Source organism: Heterocephalus glaber, unplaced genomic scaffold (assembly GCF_053883595.1).
Source record: "Heterocephalus glaber isolate CG9 unplaced genomic scaffold, H.glaber_assembly_v1.0 deba00001608, whole genome shotgun sequence".
NCBI lineage: Eukaryota > Metazoa > Chordata > Mammalia > Rodentia > Bathyergidae > Heterocephalus > Heterocephalus glaber.
In genome coordinates this window covers 5435631-5452092 of record NW_028258379.1, presented here as the reverse complement: position 1 = coordinate 5452092, position 16462 = coordinate 5435631, and the positions used below count along the sequence as shown (strand labels likewise).

Sequence of the window (16462 nt, the reverse complement as noted above, 5' to 3'; positions counted from 1 at the left end):
CCCTCACCCCTCTCCCGCCGAATACGCGGACCCACCCTTCCCCGCCCCCACCCGAGTCGAGGGGGTGCCCGTGCTTTTGCACACCCTGGGGAAAGTCCCCGGGTCACGCGGCTGTGTGTGGGGAGCCTGTGACGCTCAGGCTTGTCCCCACGCTTCCGCCTACACAGTCACTACTGGGAGCCGCGGCGGCCGCGGCGCCCGGAGCGCCGGCAGACCCCCGCCCCGCCACTCAGGCGGGCGGGCGCGCGCGCGCGCGCACGTATGCACGCACGCACGCACGCATTCACCCTCGGCCCCAGTTCCTCAACTACCAGACGCACGGTCACGTGGGCTCGTCGCGCGGCGGTCGACGCGGGAAGCCGCGCGAGAGTGGGCCGCGGGGTGCGTGAGCTGGCGCCGCTGCGTGCCGTGCGCGGCCGGGAGCCCGCCCCTCCCGCACGGAGGAGTCGGCCCGCTGCCGCGGCGGCGTCTGGGTAAGCGACGCGCCCCGTCCCTCCCGCCGGGCCATCCGGGGCGACGGCTGCAGCGCACCGGTCGCGGGACAGATGCACGTAGCTAGGGAGAGGGGCGTTTTTGGTCAGTGAGGCCACAGGAGGAAAATAGCAACCGCGAGTGCGCGCCGGGCGGAGGCTCCCCGGAGCAGCCCTCTGCTGCGGGCCGCTGCGGCCTGACACGGGCGGGGAGGGCGCGCCGCAAAGGCTTGGAGCCCTCTCCCCGGGTGCGACCCCGCGCCGGGCTCTGGAGTCGGGTCCCGGAAGCCCGGGCCAACTCCTTCTGCGAGCGGGGGCATCTTTAGGTGCGGGATTTGAGGACGCAGCTGCTGTCCCCTGCCTCTCCCTCTCCCAGTTTGTGATTACCCTGTTTATATACAGAAAGTTTCCAGTCTCAACGATTCATTTGTTTTCTTTTTCAGACGTTTATAGCATTCTAAGCAAATCCAGTTTTCTCGAAGTCTGCTCCATCTTGTCACCACCTCCCTAGCGCTCAGCATTTGGAAAAATCTAGTGGTTATCAGTTGCCTAGGCAACGCACAGCAATACATACCTGAAATCTCACTGCAGCTAACCTGTTGTATAAATTAACGCTCTTATCGCCTCACCCCACCCCCAGGGGATTAAAACAACATTCTTTTTCCAGAGAGTGAGTCTTTTCAGCTGTTGATTCTCTCACAGGATTTTTGACAAATGTGGGGTTTTTTCCCTTTTTTTCGTTTTTGGTACCGGGGATCGACCTCGGGATCTTGCGCTTAAGAGGCAGACGCTGGAAGACAAATGTGTAAAATACATTTTGGAATCTCAAACTGTAGAGTTCAGAGGGACCCTATAGAAAGGCCGGTTCATCTAATTTTACAGCTGAAGACACCAGGTCTAAAGAGCAGAATGCTTAATCAAATCCTGCCCTTCTCCCTAACCGGACTCCAGGGCTGAGGACACCTTGGTCATTGGAGGCCACCATGCCAGGACTGTGAGGCCAGTTTAAACCACTGGACAATCTCCACCAGAGATTGCACTTGGCTTGCAGGATTTCTCAGGTTTATTGAGAAGTGAGGTTCAGCCAGTGTGATGGCTCTGAAATAGTGGAGGTGGCGCTGTTTCTAGGATACATTGAAGCCAGAAGCCCATCCCTCCCCCCCCAAAAAAGTTGACCTTATTCTTTGTGAGAATAACAAACATTGTGGCTTTGCTTGCTTCCTTAGTTTAAGGTGTCAAAGTTTGTTTAGCAGTCTGCATATTTAGTCAAGGGTAAACTGAATCCATTATGAGACTATTAACGTGATGGACATGGAATAGGTTAGTCCTAATGGCTGGGACACAAAAGTAGCAAAGCATCAAGGACTGGTCACCAAGAAAGCAAGAAGGGGCCCCACATAACCTGCCCTACCTTTTTGTCTACTCCTATCAGAATGCCTTTTGGATATAGTGGAGACGGTCTTTGCTCAATTTTGGTTGCAGTTTACTAAGTACCTTCAGTGGGCCAAGTCCTATATAGTATAGGACCTATACCATCTGCTTTCATGGATGAATTTTGGATTCTTACTAAAAAGAAAGTAGTGCTATCTCATGTTGCAAGCCTGTGGAAATGGGCTCAGAGAGATTTACCTGAGTGCAGTGATGTAGTCATTTACAGAGGAATTTAAGCCTAGATCACTTATCTTCCAAGTCTAGTCACTGCTCTTTTGCATTATATCTTGCTCCCACTTCAAGCCGGGAAGGGGATGAGAGAATCGCCTGTGGCTGATTTATTGGCGCCTGTGGTTGCCCAGAGAGGCCAACCAGGACTTTCAGCTGCCCTCCGTGCCTTAGAAAGTGGAGCTATGTGCTTCCACCCTATCTCCTGAGGGGAATGTGAAGGAGCCAGGCTGTCTAGCTAGGGAGGAGGGGCCCAAGTGCCTTGGTTGTGAAGTATCCTGGCCAGGCTGTGCTGGGAAGTCTTGCGTAATGCCCTCCCTACCACTGAACCCAAGTGATTTATTTACTATAGTCTGTAGGTGGTGCTTGACCAACTTGTCCGTTTTAGTAATAAAAGGGCCAGAAAAGAGTTTAGAGGTTTTGTATTATTGCAGATTTCCCCCCTTGTTTTAAAAAAGCAGTGCAGGTGTCCTGAGAAATTGTAAAGTACTTATGCACCACTTCCTGTGCCCCCTTTCTGCCTATTTATTCCCCAGAGCATGTGAACTTCAGTCCTTTGAGAGGAAAAGACTAAGAAAAGTAGTGTTCCAGTTTAGTCACCAGCACAGGTTATGGAGCCATACCTGGCTTTTGATCTCTACTTTATAAAGTTTCCTAGTTATGTGCTCCAAGTTTAAATTTTTTTCTTGTATGTAAAATGGAAACGAAAGATATATTAGTTACAGTGAGGATTAACAGATAATGTATATAGATCACTTAGCACAAGACCTCACACACAGATGCTTATTACAATAGTAACCATTAGAAATAACCAGAATATTGTTCTTCTGGGAAAGGAAAGATGTTACTATTTGAACCTGTGTAGGGAGAATGGAAGGAGAAAATGTTTGAAGCAAACATCAATTTCAGGATTATTAATTGATTTTACTTACCTTTCTGCTCTTTGCTAACAGGAAGTCCTCCTCCTCCTGCTCCTCCTCCCTTCTACTACTCCTCCCCCTCCACTGAAAGAAGTGTTTATAGAGTTGTTAGTTATTTTTGAAATTTAAAAAATTCACTGCTTCCCTGGTTACAAACCAATACTACATGGATGTTTTATTGCTTCTGCAAAATTGTAGACACTTGAAGCAAAGGATTCCATAACCCCATGTAGGTAATATGTTCATGGGACTGTAATTCCTTGGCAAGGTTAGTATTGGTTCACTTATATACAGAAGTTATAATCACTTGTGTGTGCTGTATTTTAGATCTGTACCAGCATCACCATTTTTAGACTTTCCCCTGTCCTTTAATTATCTTCTGTTTTCTGGCAGAAATGCAGTCTTTATTTTATTTTTTTTTTAATGGCCTAAGAATCTTTTCTTAACCGGGTTGTGATTTTTTTTTTTTTTTTTAAGTCTATAAGCAGTTTGCACTCACTGTTGTTAGCATTCTTGTTGGCCTAGTGCTGTGGCTTTTTCAGGCATCCCACATGTTGGTTAGATGGGGGTAGGCAATGGAGAAGCCTGGCTATGTCTGCCAACTGGCAGGAGGCCCCAAACTAACATTTCCCTGATCCGTTAAAGGTTTCTAGAGCGTAACTGCTCTTCCTGTATCATCTACTACATCTACTTCTCTCTAACATTCTTTGTAGACTTTCATAAATAGACATCTAGAATTATGGGAGAATCTGCCTCCTAAAGCATTTTCAGATTTGGACTTTCTAAATCATTTTTAGACATTGAAATATAATGGAATGTGGGATTAAATTGTTTCTCCTAAATACTTTTTTGAAAGTTAGAAAATAACGTGGTTCCTCTCTCCACCTCTAGCCACTCCACTAGTTTAGGAGCACTTTTGTTTTCTAATTTGTCTTGTTTTAAAGTTTAAAGTTACAATTAGAATTACAGTTGATATTTGTTCATTTAATTTCCACACTTAGAACACTTCTCGTGAAATTGTTTCTTTGTAAATGCTAGCATAAAATTGTTCCATTTTAATTTGAAATAATCCAGAGTTACTATCTACACAGTCAGTTCTTTGAAGCCTCTTAAATAACTAATTTTAGAGTGAATTGTTCTCTTGGATTTTCTTGGTTCCCTATTCTAAAGCAGTGGTTCTCAACTGAGGCTTCATGTTAGAATCCCCTGAGGAGCTCTATAAAAAGGACTTCCCGGGGCAGTTTGGGTCAGTTTGGGTGGGACTCCATTATCACTACTGGTCTACATAGAAAGCTTTACAGTAGTTAGGGATAAGAACGTTGGGGAACTTTGGAGTAACAGAACCCCAAATGCTGTTTCAGGATAAATGAGTTCTATACACAGTTATTCTTATCCCTAACTACTGTAATCAGATATCACACTTCCACAGTCATCTGAAAGTGCCATCCATTAAAAATTTAAAATCAACCAGGTGTGGTGGTACATGCTTGTAATCCCAGAACTGTGGGAGCCTGAGGCAAGAGGATAGAAAGTTTGAGCCCAGCCTAGACAATTTAGTGACTTAGCAAGACCCTGTCTCAAAAAAGGGGTAGGGGTGTAGCTTGGTGCAAAGGCCTTGAGTTCAATCTCCAGTGCTGCAAAAGTAAATAAAGAGGATTGCAGAATAAAAAACAATACCACGGGGCAGGGGATTTAGCTCAGTGTTTCAGGCCCCGGCCTCAAGCACAAGGTCCCAAGTTCGATCCCTGGTACCAAAAAAAACCCCCCAAAAACAATACAACTCTGGCCTATTTTTGAAAATACAGTATAAATATATATATGTTAATATGTATTGGGTTTCTCATTTTAAATAAACATTTAAAATTTTGCATTTTTAAATTCTAATATGGTATTAATAAACATGTATCTAAACAACAGCTCATTATAATCCTTAGTGCTTTTACTATAATTATTAGTGTGTATTAACTGTACAAAATGTTTCATTATGACACTTTCATATATGCATGTAATGTACTTTGCTTGTGTACACTCCTCAATACTTTTTTTTTTTTAGAGTATAGCTGGATTTTGAGACCAAAACTTCCTAGAATGGCTCGTAGAAATGGCTGATTAAGAGCAATAGCTGTTGGCCGGGGATTTAGCTCAGTGGTTCCATTGCCTTCCTCGCAAGTGTAAGGACCTGAGTTCCATCCCCGGTACCAAAGAAAAAAGAGTAATAGCTATTTACTATATGCCTCACACTGCTCAGCATTTTATACATGGATCATCTTATTTTCAGGACAGTCCTCTTATTCTCACTTTACATGTGAAAAAATTGAAACATATTTAAGATCATGCATGGAAATGGTAAACATTCAAGTGAGAGCCATTACTATCATATGACTCTTCATGTAATTGGTATTTGGACAAGGCCCATGATTTCTAGTAGCTTGTAAAATATAATGTGCCTCCTAATCTATGTTGAGGTGTTACTTCAGAAGATTATGTTACCTTTATAATTTAAAAAGGGTGTGTTGTAATTTGTTGTATGTATAGTTGGGATTCATTTTTAATACACTAAAAGGATCCAATGGTGGAATGAAAACAAAAGGGTGATAGCTGATGGGTTCCTGTTGGGACAGTTCTGCACATTAAAAGATGTAAAGTTAGGCTGGAGTGGTGGCACACATCTGTAATCCCAGCACTCCGGAGGCTGAGGCAGGAGGAGTACTACAGATTTGAGGCCAGCCTGGGCTACATAGTGAGTTCAAGGGCAGCCTGGGATACATAGTGAGACCAGGTCTCAAAAACTGAAAAAAAAAAAAAAAGATAAACTTGAAAGAAAAAGTCTAAAAAATTACCAAGTGACGGTCAAGAGTGGACAGAAACTTAGTGTGCTCTATAACTGAAGAGGGGAATAGCAGTGGATACATTTTCATTTTTATGGCTTTCGGCCTGAGGGAAGGTTCCAATTGGTGTCCCATGGGATTAAAACTGGGCTATCAACCTATAAGGTTGCTTTTTTGTAGAAAACCCAAATCTCAGGTGACCAAGCAGCTAAAAAGTAAGGGGGAAACTGGAAAGGATCCTGGTGTGACAGAACCCCAAATGATAAGCCTTGCTTGACTCTTGCAAACTCCCGAACCATACATACATAGAGCAGCCTCCAAACAGCACACCTGAGGCTAAAACATTGAGCAGAGATTTCAGCTGCTGCCAGAACTGGAGAGGTAGAAGTTGAAGCCCAGACTAGTTAATTGTCTGCAAAAACAGCGTCACTCATTTGGAAGAATATCACAGACTCTTAGAGTCTACTGTATTCATCACAGTTAAGATATACTCTAAAATGACTAGACATTAGAAAGGGTGCAGAGATCATCATCCTGATCAATGGAGATTTACCCCAACAAATATTAGACTTGGCAGAGAAGATTTAAAACAGATTCATTTTATTTTTTTAGTACTAGGGATTAACTCCAGGGCCTTTGCACTGAGCTATATGCCCAGCCCTTTTTGAGCTAAATTACTAAATTCAGCAGGCTGGGTTTGAATTTTCTTTCCTACCTCAGCCTCCCAGAATGCTGGATTATGGGCATGTTCAACATGCCCTTTTTAGGTGGCAGTGGGCGGGGCGGGGGGGGGCCCTGTAGACAAGGTCTCACTCTGTAATTCAGACTGGCCTTGAACTCACTATGCAGCCCAGGCTGGCCTTGAATTCGAGGTGATCCTCTTGCCTCAGTTTCCTGAGTCCTGGGATTACACTGCACCACCATGGCTGGCCCTATATGCCCATTTTTTTTTTTTTGGTACTGAGTATCGAACTCAGGACCTTGTGCTTTCGAGGCAGGCGCCAGAACCACTGAGCTAAATCCTTGGCCCTACATGCCCATTTTAAAACAAGTAATAGAACCATGCCTAAGGATGTAAAGCAAACTGGGGGTGCTGGGGATTTAGCTCAGTGGTTCCGCTGCCTGCCTTGCAAATGCAAGGTCCCAAGTTTGATCCCCGATACTGGAAAAAAAAAAGATGTAAAGCAAGCTGGGTGTGGTGGCCTGTAATCCCAGCAGTCTGAGGCAGGATTGCAATTTCAGGCCTGGCTGGGCAATTTAGTGATTTAGTGAGACCTTGTTTTAAGAAAACAAAAAGGGGTGGGATGTAGCTCAGTGAAAGCCCTGGGGGAAAAAAAATTCAAAGGATATAAAAGAAAATAAGGTTGTGAACAAACAGGAAATTACATCAGAGAAATAAGACATTCCTTCAAAACAAGGAATGAAATGAAAATTTTAGACTTGAAAACACAATATCTGAAATTTTAAAATTGAACTGAGTGCAATTTGAAATGACAGATGAGTCTGAACTTGAAAATAACTAAAAGAAGTTACCTAATCTGAAGCAGAAAGAGAAAATACATATATGAAAGTTCAATCTGTGTTATGGTTTGTGTTTAAATGTCCCCCCAAACCCTCATGCAGGTGATGTAGGACTTTCTTTTTCAGAGGTAGTTGAATCTGGAATATGTGATGCTGGGGCTAAGGGCACATGATTACTAAACCACTGGAGTGAGTGATTAGTTTGGGACCGCCCTAATCCCAGTAGTCCGGATGGGGTAAAAGAGGCAGACTCGGTAAAGGTCCCTTGTTACCTTTGCTGCCTTGTGTGTGCCATGTTGCTGGCACTCTGCCATGCCTGTTTGTCATCCCTGCCTTGGAGTCAGCTGATTATGGACTGAAACTTTTAAGAACTGTAACCCAAATAAACCCCTTCCTTTTTTTTTTTTTTAACCCCTTCCCTTTTAACTTTGGGTCTTGGGTATTTTGTCCCAGCAATGAGAGAAAAGTAACTAACACAGTGTATGTCAGAATTATTACTTCAGGTTTCTTGCGAGTCCTACACTCACCCCTTTCCTTTACTTATAGACTAATATCACAGTTTATAAATCAATGCCATCCAAAAAGATACTCTCAAATTTACTGTTTTCCCCTCAGTCCTCTCCTTTCTTCTGCTCGAGAGAGAACCCTCAATTCTTCACGGCTGACTGATGCCCGTCAGCCCAAAGGTTTTTGTCCAACCTGCAGCTGCCTCCGTGTCCCGTGCTATCTGTGCCCATCGTTCACGGCCTCTGCTTCCTGTCATCCCCTTGCAGTAGACTGTTTGCCCTTGCTGCTTTCTTGAAGCAAGGTCACCACGCTTGGGGTTGTTTTCAATGAGCCTCACCCACGATTCTCTTCAGGATTCAGCACTAGGGTTCTTGCCTTTTCTTTACCTCACCTTCCCTCAGTGACAATACGTTTTATTATTTCTCTTTTTCTGTTGTGTCTTTTCCAAGGATTCATGCTTAATTTTAATTTTTTTCTCTAATTTCATTCTGCTCTATCGTCCTATCCTCAGCTGGTGGATTTCAGCTTTATAATTTCAGAGACTTCCCTCCCTCTCTAGGCTTAGTCTCTAGAGTTCTCTCTCGAGCTCAGTCTTGCTTTGTGTCTCTGCTAATCACCAGACATTGCTACTTGCATGTCCTAGAGCAAACACTTTGAACTGAGTGTATCCAAAACAAAACTTTTCTTACCAAGCCAATTTCTATGCTTCAGCTTCGGTGTTTTAGGATCCTGCCTTTATATCAAGAGCTAGAACATTGCAGTTACTCTGCAAATATGTTCTGAAAGAATGAATGACTTCTTAGAGTTACCTGGATGGAATTCCGAGGCCCATCTTTGACTTGATCTCTACACCTGGGCCACGTTCAGTTTGCTGCTGAGGCATATTAGTTCTGTGTCTAGTGTGTCCCTTGTATGCCCTTCCTTCTTTCGCACTGCCATTAATTGGCTATTACAGTAGGCGCCTAGCCACTCTTTCTCCTTGTCTTTTTTGCATGTTGCTATTACAGTAATCTTGATTTAATGATGACTAGTACATTCCAGGCCTCTAGGACTTATGGAACACTTACTGTGAACTCCACTATTTCTAAGTTATTATATATATGTATTTGTGTATATATATATATATATATATGTATGTATGTATATGTATGTATATATATACATATATACAACCTTTGAGTTACTATGTTATACATGTAAGTAAAACTGAGACCCAGAGTACTGAGGGTCTTTCAAAATCACAGAGCTAGTAAGGGGCAGAGCTGGAATTTTGAAGCTGTTGCATTCCAGAGTTCAAACTTTGATTACTGTGCTGTGCTCTCTCCCACAGAATAAGTAACTGATCATGCTGTTCTTATTCTAACATCTTACATAGCTCATTTCTGCTTTTTTGTGTGTGTGTCTTTTTCAGCAGTGGAAATTGAACCCAAGGCCTTTGCACTAAGCTACATAACTAGCTCTTTTTATTTTTTATTAAGACAGGGTCTTGCTAAGTCACCATCTTGCCCAGGTTGGGCTCACACTTGGAATCCTTCTACTTCAGCCTTCCAGAGTGCTGGGTGTGTGTCACCGCACCTGGCTCATAGTTTATTTCAAACACAACTGGAGTACCTTTGACTCTTAAATTCAGTATCCTCTGTGAACTGACCCCATCTCTGATATTTTTTTCTATGCCAGACTGAATTCTTCTGTTATGTAAATTGTATATCCCTCCCAGGACTGGCAGTATATTTCAGTAGTACAACACCTGCCTAGCATGCATGAGGCCCTGAGTGCATTCTCCAGCACCATCAGAAAAACCCCTATCCCCACTCCCAATAATTACCATATTGTGTTTGTTGTTTTGCTTGTTCATGTAAATCCAACTCAAATGTCTTATTTTTCCATTGGATTGCCTTTATTTCCTCCTCAGAGCGTGTTCTCTGGCACTTAACACTTTTAGTTTATATTGTAATTATTATTTTATGTTTTATCTCCCCTATTAGGCTGTAATCATTTTGACTTTAGGAGCAATGTCATTTTTTCCCCTGTCTGCAGGTCTTGTACAATGCATACTTTCAAATATTTTTTTCTTTATTAAATTTCTCTTCTGGAGTATTTGTTAGGTAAGTGAAATTAACTGTTAGGCTATTAACCACAAAAATTTGGTGCATTGTCAAAAAAAATAATAATAAAAAATTGGGCCAGGGATTTAGCTCAGTGGTGCCACCACCCACCTCACAAGAGCAAGATCGCAAGTTTGATCCCCAGTACCAAAAAAAACCAAAAAAATTTTGTGCATGTGACTTTTTACTGTGCTGTTTCTCATTTCCATATAGTTCAATAGTTCACCATACTAATGCACAATATACGTAGGAAGAACTGGTGAAAAAACTGTTTTGAAGCCATTTATAAGGCTGATTTGAGGCATTTGATTGATTTTAAGATGTTTTTTATATACTGAAATTTCCAATATAGAATTTTTTGTTTATTTTGTAAAATCTTCTTGTGTTTTAGAACCAGGGAAATATAGTAAATACAAGTAGTGAATTTGGGTAATAACCTTTGGAGCAATACCCACACTTTGGGCTGTTGTTTATAGTTTAGGGAATAGGCTCAAGTTTCTGTAGCCTCTATCATCTTATTTCATTCATGCTTAAAAGCTTTTAAAAGTAAGATGTTAAGGGCTGAGTCTTGTTTTTATTTTAATTAGGGAAGAAATGGGACACATAAGTTTAATATGTAAGGCTTAAAAGTAATGCATGAATTTAGAGTTAAAAGAAGTTGTGCCTTCCTCAAGAACAATATTATCTATATAAAATTTGAAACTTACCAAACAGTATTTACCTTGTTAAGGAATATATATATTGAACAGTAAAAATGTGACTGTTACAGCACTCGGAGGGCAGGTAGACCAAGGAAGAAAGCGGCACTCAGAGAATGAAAGGAAAGGCAGGTTTATTCACTAGAGGGCTCAGTGGAAGTCACCTTCCAGATGGGAGTCTGAGCCTGGATTCTAAGTTTGTTTTCATTTTTATATTGCTCTTTAGGCAGGCCAGGGAAGCAACCACAATTTTACAGAAGCAGAATTTAGCACAGGGGTAGGGAGGTGTAGGCAGATGTTGCTTTTACAGTTTATCTTCATGACAGAGAGGTATTGGCAGCTGTTTTTTCAGGCACAATGACTTTTGTGGGTTTAGCAGGAGGGGCAAGTCTTGAGACCATCAGTCTCTGTCAAGCTTTGAGACTGTTAGTCTCTGCTTTGTCTTTTGTTTTTTTCATTTCATGACAATGTACAATTGAGTCATAAATGCCAAATTCAGGGTGGTGGTGACCTTTGGAGTCAAAGAAAAAACATATATATTTTTTTCTGGTGGTACTGGAGACTGAACTGTGGGACTCACATATCCTAGGTGAGCATTGTACCACTGAGCTATTTTCCCTTCTCTGTCTATTTCTTACCATTAATAGTTACTATCATCTTTACCAGTTATACTCTGGACTTTGCTACTAAGCATATGCAATGGTTCTACTGTATCACATTTGCTTAACCAGCAGGAAATTGAAGTTTCTCCCTGATTCCTTTTAGCAAATATTCCTGAGGCTTCCCAGGGTGTTTTTCTGTGTAACCTTTCTACTCCCCTGGCTCCTTGAGCTTGTGGGTCAAGTGCTTTCTCTGGGAGGTAGGAGGAAGGAAATTTGGACTTCAGAGCTTGGGTTTAAATCCTGTTCTCTGCCACTTACCAACATTGTAACCTTGGGTAAATTACCTAACATTAGAGTTGTATTGAGAATTAAATGAAGCTAGGCACAGTGGCTCATGCATGGTTGTAATCCCAGCTCTTCGGGAGGCTGAGGCAAGAGAATCACAAGTTCAAGGTTAACATGGGCAACTTAGCTAGACCCTGTCTCAAAAAGAGCTGTGGCTATACTTCAGTTGGTAGAGCCCTTGTTTGGCCCCTGGGTTCAATCCCCAGTACATACCACAGCGGGTTAGGGGAGTGAAAAGTGGTTGACAGTATAATGTTAACTATTTTTATTATATTATTGATTGCTCAGCTGTCTGCTGCCCAAGCTTCTGCCAGTCTCCAGACAGCTAAACCCATCCTCCACCACTGACCTCTTTAGCCCTTGGTCTGTGTAGCTAGTGAGAAAACCTCATTCTCTATTTCAGGATATGCTCTTTCAAAAGATGTTTTCCCAGCCCCCAGTGATACACTTAGTACTACAGCTGCCTTCTTCATGAAGTACCAGGGCTCTGTACACAGCTGGGGTAGAGCAGGTAATGAAAGTACAGCCTCCCACCTGTCTGGAATTATGGCAAACCTGAATGTTCTTTCTGTTCAGAGTAGGCCTCTTGGCTAGAATTCTTTTGCATATTCTTTCTCACGCAGGAATTTCCACCCCTACCTGAGGCTCATTTGTGCCATCCTGCCCCCTCTTACCTTGGGGAAACTACTTGCTTCTTATATGTGTCTCAGTCCAGTTGAGGTGAGATCAGACATTGGGTCCTTTCTCATGGGGCTCCTGGGCACCATTTAAATCAGGGGGTGTGGTCCAGCATCTATTTTAAGGACTCCTCTGAACTTTCTGTGACTGATAAGTCCACATAAACATTTTATGGTGGTTGGGAGGCCAGTGTCCCCTGAGCACAGAGGATCCCTCAGGAGCACTGACAGCTAGCTCTAGCCCAGACCGGACACCTTGATGTGTTAGTCACATTCAAAGCTAACATTTGAATAGCAGTTTCCATTACAACATGATTTTCACATTAATTAGTTCATTTAACTCCAAGGCAGAGATCAGTATCTCATTTCAATTTTTCCAATGAGGAAACAGCATTAGACGAAAAAGGACAGAGCTTCCTTTTGCTCATGTGACACTCGTACCAAACTACCTTCTTGCTAGATAGTAAAGGGCCATATTTTACTGTTCAGCAGAGATTATATCATTTGTCATAAAGGGAGGATTTAATGTTAGGTTTGGAATGAAATTAATAGTATTGAAAATTGTTGAATAATTTCATTTAAATTTGGGTCTCCTTGTTACTTTGTAGATTCATGTGAGCTATAAACAATTTTGTATTAAAAATACACACACAAATGCATATATTTTTGTTGTTCTTTTTCTCAGGGCCACAATGGATACTGCTGGTCATAGCCTTGTCCTTCTACAGCAGCTGAACATGCAGCGAGAATTTGGTTTTCTGTGTGATTGCACAGTTGCTATTGGAGATGTTTACTTCAAAGCCCATAGAGCAGTACTTGCTGCTTTTTCTAACTATTTCAAGATGATATTTATTCACCAAACAAGGTAAGAATGTATTTTTGTAAATCAGAAGTTTTAATACTATGTGTGTATGTATGATATTTCATGGAATCTTTAGTTACCCTAAGAAATAAAAATAATATAAGTTTTGTATATCAGTAATTAAACCCAGTACATATTATCTATAGTAGAAGATAAAGTGAAAATAACTATAGCTAAAATTTATTGAAGCTTTGTTCCTTACCCAGATGCTAAATCCTATAATATAAATTCTCCTGTTACTCCTATATTAAAGGAAACTGAGACTGAGTTGTAAAGTAACTTGCCCATACAGCTAATACGTTGGATTCAAATGCAGACCTGTCTAAAGCCAAAGGTCTGTGCTCTTAATCACAAAGTTGTTGGTTTTTATTCCATAACACTTTTTTTTTTTTTTAGTACCAAGTCTCAAACTTGGGACCTTGTGCTTGCAAGGCAGGCGGTGGAACCACTGAGCTAAATCTCTGGCCCTCCAGAACACTTTCATAGCAAGGTTTCAGTGACAATTCTACCTGCCGTATATTCCATATTACAGTTCAAAGGTTGTTTATTTTAAATATTTTTACAAAGAATTCTTTTGCATTTTTAAAATTTAGGTAACAGGTAAATTTAACAATCATATTCTGAGCTGTGGATATAGAATAATTTCAGTCCATTCTAGGTTGAAAGTGTCAGAACACTTTTTTTTTTTTGGTACCAGGGATCAAACTCAGGTCTTTGCGCTTGCAAGGCAGGCGGCAGAACCACTGAGCTAAATCCCCGGCCCATTATTATTATCATTATTTTATTTATTTATTTATTTTCAGTACCAGGGATCGAACTCAGGACCTTGCGCTTTCAAGGCAGGTGGCGGAACCACTGAGCTAAATCCCCGGCCCATCAGAACACTTTTTTAAGGACTGTATATGAAGTACAAGTCCAACTGCACTTATATATTTTTATTTAGTTGTTCAGATATTTATTAAGTACCTATATGCCAGGCACTGAGCTAGACCCAAGTAACAGGCAAGTTATATATTCTGCTCTCAAGAAATTAATAACCTGATAAAGATAATGTAAAGCAAATAATCACAATGTAATTGACCTCTCTCTGCTTTAGTTTCCTTGTCACCCCTTGAGTATTGAAATGGTTAAGTGGATTAATAATATTAAAACGGGCCGGGGATTTAGCTCTGTGGTTCTGCTGCCTGCCTCGTAAGCACAAGGTCCCAAGTTTGATCCCCGGTACCAAAAAAAATTAAAATGTTTAGGGCCAGGGATTTAGCTCAGTGGTTCCGCTGCCTGTATCGAAAGCGCAAAGACCGAGTTCAATCGCTGGTACCAAAAAAAAAAAAATAGAAAGAAATATTCTAAAGAATAAACCCACATTTCCGCCTTTATGACAAGATTAGTGTTATGCTCCTTTGGTTAATGTATCTCATTTAGGGCCAGGGATTTAGCTCAGTGGTTCCGCTGGCTGCTTCGCAAGCGCAAGGTTCCAAGTTTGATCCCCAGTCCAAAAAAAAAAAAAAAAAAAATATATATATATATATATATATATATATAAACGTTTAGAACAGAACTTTGCTGTTATTAATGATGTCATAGTCTGCCATCAAAGTGTGTACAAGGTAGAACAGGATTTCAGCAGTCCTATTTAAGAAGGTTGGACCAGGATATACAGAGGGCTGGGATCTTGAAAGATCAGAAGGAATTTTTCAGGTATTATAGAGGAATATAAGAAGGTGCATTGGAGGCAAAGAGAAAAAAATGGTATGAAAACATCATATAAGTGAATCAAGCTGTGAACATCAGACAACAGAGTAGATTACAATAATCGGAACATACTGCATAATGGAGAGAGGAGGTTGGAGCATGGAATAGGTAATGGACAATCTTTTTAGCCAGTTCAAGGGATTTCTTCTCAAAGCGTCACTATAGATTGGGTTCACCACATTGGAAATGCCACCTCTTCAGTCTCCTCTGAGAGCTGTGAGAGTTGGTCCAGCTGCTAAAGCACTTGCTGTGTGCCCAGAGCAGGGCTAAACCCAAGAGTTACAGAGGTGGCAGCCAGCCTGTAGTCTCTGCCTGAGCAACTTAAAACTCTCAGTTAACAGAGCTCTGAACTAGTGTTTAACAAAGCTTGCCACAGAGCCAGTCAGAGGATAGGTAGGCAGAGTAAAGAATGGAGGAGGAAATCTTGAGGAGCCAGAGCTAAAGGAAGGGATGGACACTCAGCGCTTTCTGAAGCATTGACCGTAAGCAGTGCTTCTAGGAAGGTAAGTCCATGACTGATGGCATTGTTCCAGTGTTTCCCATAGGGTATCTATACCCTAATATTGCAGAAAGGTCTCTTTTTTGGTACCGGGGATCAAACTCAGGACCTTGCGCTTGCGAGGGAGGTGGCAGCACCACTGAACTAAATCCCCGGCCCTAAGAGGTTTCTTGATCTCTTCTTACACTGTTATTTTTGTTAACTGAATTCTAGATTCATATGTAAAAATTGGTTTTGAGATTGTTTTAAGGGCCGGGGATTTACCTCAGTGGTTCTGGCGCCTGCCTCACAAGCACAAGGACCTGAGTTCCATCCCCAGTACCAAAAAAAAAAAAAAAAAAAAAACGAGATTGTTTTAAAACTTTTCAAAATTATACCTGCATTCATTTGTGATTTAAGTGTGGTGGTGTGTGGGTGTGGTGGCGAACACCTGTAATCCCAGCACTCAGAAGGCTGAGGCAGGAGGATTGCTGTAAGTTCGAGGTCAGCCTGAACTACATAGTAAGACTCTGTCTCCAAAAAAAAAGAATAGATACATATGGGCTAGGGATGTAGCTCAATAGTAGAGCACTATGTGCCAGGCCTGGGTTTAATCCCCAGCACTATTAAAAAAAAGACATTTTGGAAGCCAAAATAAAGCTTTAATTTAAATATTTCCAATTTTAAATTTTTAAAATATTTTTATTGTGGAATATATATATATATATATTCCACATATATATTATATATATAATATATATGCGCTTTTTTTTTGCCATTTTAGCACGATGTGATGGCACCTGCCTGTAATCTCAGTACTCTGAGGCTGAGGCAGGAGGATCACAAGTTTGAGCCCAACCTGAGCAATTTAGCCAAGTAGTGAGACCCAGTCTCAAAATAAAAAAGGGGCTGAGAATATAAGCTTATATAAAGACCTTATACTGGATTCAATCTCCAGTACTGCAAAAAATTTTACTTTTAATTATATAATTCAGTGGGAGGAGTTACATTTATAGTATAATGTTGTACAACCATCAC

The 16462-nt window shown here is 41.5% G+C and overlaps 1 protein-coding gene across 11 annotated transcripts in view; it reads left to right on the top strand.

The window, feature by feature from the left end:
• The first annotated feature begins 196 nt into the window (after positions 1-196).
• Zbtb25 (zinc finger and BTB domain containing 25) overlaps positions 197-16462 on the top strand; it is a 48108-nt gene continuing 31842 nt past the window's right edge. For 2 of the 11 annotated variants that reach the window (XM_013067737.3, XM_087195266.1), the window contains exons 1-2: positions 200-473; positions 13018-13197. In XM_013067737.3, coding sequence (XP_012923191.2) covers positions 262-473; positions 13018-13197 — 392 coding nt within the window. In that variant the 5' untranslated portion in view covers positions 200-261. Of the gene's footprint in view, positions 474-13017; positions 13198-16462 lie in introns of all 11 variants that reach the window. The other 9 variants (XM_021247727.2, XM_021247735.2, XM_087195262.1 and 6 more) reach the window with 8 other exon arrangements.